General features: G+C 49.2%; 1 protein-coding gene across 1 annotated transcript; it reads left to right on the top strand.

Moving 5' to 3' along the window:
• Positions 1-74: 74 nt before the first annotated feature.
• Mblac1 (metallo-beta-lactamase domain containing 1) lies at positions 75-1,206 on the top strand. The gene has a single exon (XM_059249465.1). The coding sequence runs from the start codon at positions 162-164 to the stop codon at positions 942-944; it is 783 nt and encodes a 260-aa protein (XP_059105448.1). The 5' UTR covers positions 75-161; the 3' UTR covers positions 945-1,206.
• Positions 1,207-6,346: the final 5,140 nt, after the last annotated feature.

Raw genomic sequence — 6,346 nt, 5'->3', positions numbered from 1 at the left:
ACCATCTTAGGCGGGGGTGGGGAGGGAGGGCGATACCACTTTAAGAGCTGGGGGGGTGGTGGCAACGAGTTGAGACCGAAAGAGTGGCAGGGCTTGCGGTCGGTAGGAATTCGGAGGTGCTGGGCAGCCGTCCGTGGCTGGGTATAGTTCCTTCCCCTGCCATGAACGGTCCGGTGCGGACCGAGCCGCTGCACGGTGAGACCCCTCTGCTGGCCTCCAGCGACTCCTACTCGGTGGTGGTTCTGCTGCGCGGCTACGCGGAGCCGCAGGGGACCGGCGACGCGGTGCGTGCTGATGGCACTGTGACCCTCGTCCTGCCCCGGGCCTGGGCCTCGGATTCCAGCCGCCGAAGGTCCCCGTCCGCAGACGGCGGCGCGAAGACTGCCCTGGAGGAGGCGGTGCGTGGCCCCATCCTCGTGGACACCGGGGGCCCCTGGGCTCGGGAGGCGCTGCTGGAAGCCTTGGCTAGGCAGGGCGTGGCCCCCGGAGACGTGACTCTGGTGGTGGGGACCCACGGGCACTCGGATCACATTGGGAACCTAGGGCTGTTTCCCCGGGCGGCTCTGTTAGTGTCCCATGACTTCTGCCTTCCCGGGGGCCTCTATCTGCCTCATGGGCTGTGTGAAAGGCAGCCCTTGATATTGGGCTCCGGACTGCAGGTGTGGGCCACGCCGGGCCACGGAGGACAGCGGGACGTGAGTGTCGTAGTGGAGGGCACCAGCCTGGGCACCGTGGTGGTGGCTGGTGATGTGTTCGAGCGCCTTGGGGACGAGGACTCCTGGCAGGCCCTGAGCGAAGACCCGGTAGTTCAGCAGCGGAGCCGGGAGAGGATCCTATGTGTGGCCGATGTGGTGGTACCTGGTCACGGAGCCCCCTTTCGGGTGGTCAGGGGAGCAGTGAAGAGTTCGGAGGATTTGGTGTGTGAAGACAAGGAGGCCGCTTAACTGGACTCCTATCAGGAAAGCCCCTCCAGCGAGGAACTGGAGTCAGGGAGACCCAGAGGACACAGAGCAAGCAAGACTTGTCACTTGTCACATTCAGCTTTGCCAGGAGGCAGCTTCCAAGCAGGATGGAGTGACTGACATCAGCCACCTTTATCACTATCTGCAACCTAAGCAGGACGAAGGACTGGCTCAACTCTGCACCTTCTGTGAGCCTCAGTAAAATGCAGAAAAAAAAATTTTTTTAATTAAAATATTTATGGGATGTGTGTGTGTCTGTGAAGGACTGAAGGCAACTTGGAGGAGTCGGTCTCTCCACCCTGTGGGTCCCCAGGATTAAGTTCAGGTCGTCAGGTTTGGTGGCAGGCACCTTTACCATCTTGACGAATATTCTTGTTAAGATCTTCCAAAATAAAAAAAGAGACTGGAAGACATACTGTCCTAATATAAATGCAAAATACTGATAGCAATAATCGTTGGGATTGTAACCAGAAGGTGCAGGAGAGGACATGGTGGCCAATGACTTGTTTCTCCCAGGATGCACTCTGGTGAGAAGGTGCCAGATACGGAGATGAGATGACCCCATAGTCAGCTGACTCCTTTTTTTTTTTTTTTTTTTTTTTTTAAAGACAGTCTCATGTACTCCAGTCTGTCTTCAAAGCTGAGGTTGGCCTCGAACTCCTGATTCTCCCAGGATTACAGAATTGCAGGCATGTGCAACCCCACCTGGCTCTCACCTGACTAGTTCATTCACTTACTCAGTGAATTCACTCAGTGGATAATTAATACCTGTAATGTCTCAAGCACTGATGTAGGTCACGTGATACTATGACACTGAGCAAATGACTGATTCCCTGCCTCACACAGAAGTCACATTCTGTTCAGGAGACAGATGAGTAACCATAATAGTAGTAGCAACCAAGTAATTGTAGGTTGTGGCTTGCAGTATACACATGCAGGATGAGGACAAGAGAGAGCAGGGCTGGGGGAGGCCGCTTGATGTTGAGAGGTTAGGAAAAGCTTCTGAGTGATGTTGCTTCTTTGTCTGTTTTTTTACATTCATTTGTTTTGCAGGGTGTATATGCATGAATTTGAGCTATGGCTTAAACATGGATGTCAGGAGTTGTATTTCTCCTTCAACCATGTAGGTTCTGAGGGTCAAACTCAGGCCATCAGGCTTGGCAGCAAGCACGTTTATGAACTGAGTCGTCTCTCTGCCCCCCCCCCCTTTAAATTTTAACTTTCTCTTTTAATAAGACAATTAGGGTGAGGGATCAAGCTTGAAACACAGTAACACGTATTTTGGCATGGCCCCTGGTTTTTGTTTTTGTTTTAGATTAGGGTCTTTTGTAACCCAGGCTGCCCTGGAACTTGCCATTTAACTGAGGATGACCTGAACCTCTTGTCTTTACCTCCGAAGTGCAGATGAGTACTTGCAGGAGGTGCAAATGAGTACTAACAAGCATAGCGTGTTCCTTTTGTTCTTGAGACCACCTTGCTCTGCAGCCCAGGCTCACCTAGAATTCGCCGTGTAACCCCAGCTGGCCTCAAAATTCTCAGTCCTCTTGTCTCACCCTCCTGGTTGCTCTGATTACAGGGGTAAAGCCATCACATCCAGCTTGTGAGAAGGTGTTTGACAGAAGTACTGAATGAGGGAAAGCTGCCTCCGTGAGAATCTGAGAGAAGGGTGTCCGTGGCAGCAGAACAGTAGATGTAATTCTCCAAGCCACAACAGCTCGACCCATTTGAGCAGAAAAAAAGACCCCTGGGGCCCTGGGAAGTAACTCAATACAGTGCTAGCCTAGCATGCACAAAGTACCTGGTTCAATTCCCAGCATAGTATAAAACTGAGTGTACTGACATACCTATAACCCCAGTATTTGGGAAGTAGAGGCAGGAGGATGAGAAGTTTAAGGTCATCCTCAGCTACAGAGCAAGTTCAAAGCCAGCCTGGGCTACATGAGGCCTAGTCTCATAAGTAAGGGGCTGGACTGCAGTGGGACGGGAAAGTGGTAAGGAATGAGGGTTCACGTGGGGCAAGCCTGGGAATCATTGCAACACGGAAGCCACCGGCTTAGAAGGCTGTAACCGTTGTTTTCAAGTAATCACTCTGTCAGGGCGCTGTGGCTCACTTCTCTAATCCCAACACTTAGGAAGCAGAGGCAGGAGGACCAAGAGTTCAAGGTCATCCTCAAGCTGCATGGTGAGTTTGAGGCCGGCTGGGCTAGGTCTCAAACAAATAAGTAAAACACAAGTGATCACTTGATCTGAGTGGAGAAGGCCTTAGTGTGGAGCAAGAGCAGGATCAGGTAGATTGGTAGGAAGTGTTAGAACAGCGTTTCTCGGGGCTGGAGAGATGGCTCAGAGGTTAAGAGCACTGCTTGTTCTTCCAAAGGTCCTGAGTTCAATTCCCAGCAACCACATGGTGGCTCACAACCATCTGTAATGAGATCTGGTGCCCTCTTCTGGCTTGCAGGGATATGTGCAAACAGAACACCGTATACATAATAAATAAATAAATCTTTAAAAAAAAAAAAAAAAAAAAAAAAAAAAAAAAAGAACAGCGTTTCTCAACCTCTGGATCTCAACCTCTTTGGGGGAGTGTCGAATGTTCCTTTCACAGGGGTTGCCCAAGACCATCAGTAAACACATAATAACATTACGATCATAACACTGGCAAAATCACAGTTATGAAGTAGCAATGAAAATAATTTTATGGTTGGGGTCAGCATAACACGAGGAACTGTATTAAAGGGTTGCAGCATCAGGAAGGTCGAGAACCACTGCTCTAGAGTGACAGGAATTAGTGACACCTGCCCTGATTCTAGAAGTTTTATTGTGGCTGTGATTCTCTTCATTGTTGTGTCCCCAACCACCCCCCAGACCCTTTGTCAACTCTTTTAGGAACACTCAGATGGGATAGATGGAGAGGAGGAAGCCCATCTTGTTTTGAACAATGAGCTTCCCTGGGTGGAGGTCATTTCCTAAGTGTCCACAAAGGCCACAGGGAGACCAACAGAGGCAGCCGGAGTGTGAGCCAGATTTATGACTGGTAATGGCCAGTTTGATGTCCACAGAAGTATTGAGATCCCAGGACAGCAGAGCCATCACAGCTGTGTGGATCCCTCTCAGCCACCACACAAAGATGGACAGAGGGAAAGTGATAAATTGGTCCTCTAGCCAGGCTCCCCAGCTACCTGGCTACAGAGGGAAGGGAAGTCATTGGTAGTCAGAGAAAGTACTGGAGCCCAGTGGTCTTCCAGTGCGGCACTATGTCCCACACCTCACAACCAGCAGGGAACCCAGCCTGGTAAGTGATCTGCTGGCTTCAGTGCTGTTGGGAGGATAAGTATGGATGAGGGGTTAAGTTGGTGTTATACTTCCTCCTTTGACAAATCAAGGGAGGGTCTGGAGAGACGACTTAGCAGTTAAAAGCATGTAGTGCTATTTGCGGAGGACTGGAATTCCATCCCCAGTAGTCATGCCAGAGGCTCACAACTGCCTGGAATGGCAGTGGGGATCTGACACCTTTGGTCTCCCCGGCAACTCTGCACTCATGTGCGCACACACACACATTAAAATGTGTGTGTGTATCTGTGTGTGTGTGTGTGTGTAGCCTTGGCTGTCCTGGAAATCACTCTGTAGACCAGGCTGGACTTGAACTCACAGAGATCCTCCTGCCTCCCAAGTGCTGGGATTAAAGGCACATGCCTCTAACGCTCCGCTGTCTTCCATCTTGAGTGCTGGGATTCCAGGTGTACACCACCTTGTCTGGCTTGTAATGTGCTGGAGGTGAAACCCAGGGATTTATACATGCTAGACAAGCCAAAAACAACAACAAAACCTAAAAACCTGCCAGTTTTCTTCACTTGGGAAACGAGTCTTGTTTGTTTATTTATTTATTTATTTATTTATTTATTTATTTATTTATTTATTTATTTATTTATTTATTTATTTATTTATTGAGACAATTTCTCTGAGTAGCTACGGCTGTCCTGGAACCCGCTGTGTAGACCAGAATGCCCTTGAACTCAGAGATTGGCCTGCCTCTGCCTCTTGAGTGCTGGAATTAAAGGCGTGTGCTACCACCACCCAGCAAAACAAGTCTAAGACTCTGAGAGGGTCTGCATGCCTTTAATCTCAGCACTAAGGAGGCAGAGTCAGGGATATCACAGGACCTACCTGGAATACAAAGTGAGTTCAAGGCCAGCATGGGTCACTTAGCAAGACACATATCAAAATAGAAAGTAGAAAGAGCGCTGGGGATGGAGCTCAGTGGTAGAACGCTTGCTTAGTATGTGCTCCATCCTAGGTCCAATCCTCAGTGCTTCAAAAACACGAAGAACAAATAAACCTGCCCAGCCTCAAACTTTAAATGGGTCATGTGGCATTTGCCAATCACCTGCACAAACCAAGGCAGCCACCAGAGGGCAGTCTTTCTTAACTCTGCTCCCTGCCAGTCCTGTTTTCGTGAGTGTGTGTGTGTGTGTGTGTGTGTGTGTGTGTGTGTGTGTGTGTATTTATTGGAATGACTTACAGGATGCAGTCTAATGGCTAGCTGTGAATGGGAAGTCCAAGAATCTAGTAGTTGCTCAGTCCCACAAGGCTGGATGTCTCAGCTGGCCTTCTGTATGTGCTGGAACCCAGAAGAAGTAGGCTCCAATGCCAGTGAAGAAATGGATGTGCTGGCAAGATGAGAGCAGGCAGGTGAAGAACAAGCTCTTCCTTCTTCCATTGTCCTTCCAGCAGAAGATGTGGCCCAGATTAAAGGTGTGTCTTCTTGCCTCAAGATCCGATCACAAATGTGCCCTCCATTTCTGGATTATAACAGTTCATTCCAGTTATAATCAAGTCGACAACCAAGAATAGCCATCATAGCAGGGAGAGGTGTTTTTTTTTTTTTTTTTAAGATTTGTTTTTATTATTTATTGGTTTTTTTTTTTAAATTTTTTTGTTTGGTTTTTTGAGACGGGGTTTCTCTGTGTAGTTCTAGCTGTCCCAGAACTCGCTTTGTAGACCAGGCTGTCCTGGAACTCACCAAGATCCACCTGCCTCTGCCTCCCAAGTGCTAGGATTAAAGGCGTGCGCCACTACTGCCCAGCTAAATAAAGATTTACTATTTGCGTGTGCACGTGCATGCGTGTGTGCATGCCAGTGCCCATGGAAGCCAGAAGAGGCTGTTGGAGCCTCTGGAATGGGAATTGCAGATGGTTGTGAGCAGAAAGATGTGGGTACTGGGAATAGAATGTGAGTCCTCTGCAAGAGCAACAGACTTGCTCTTAACTGCCATGCTCTCTCTCCAGTTTTATTATTAAAGACAGGGTCCTACCTTGTAGTCCTGATTGGCCTGGAACTAACCATGTAGACCAGGCTGGCTTCAAACTCACAGATTCACCTGCCTCTGT

The sequence above is a fragment of the Peromyscus eremicus genome, chromosome 23 (assembly GCF_949786415.1).
Source record: "Peromyscus eremicus chromosome 23, PerEre_H2_v1, whole genome shotgun sequence".
Lineage (NCBI taxonomy): Eukaryota > Metazoa > Chordata > Mammalia > Rodentia > Cricetidae > Peromyscus > Peromyscus eremicus.
The sequence above is the reverse complement of the archived record's forward strand: the minus strand, read 5'-3'. Positions and strand labels throughout refer to the sequence as shown.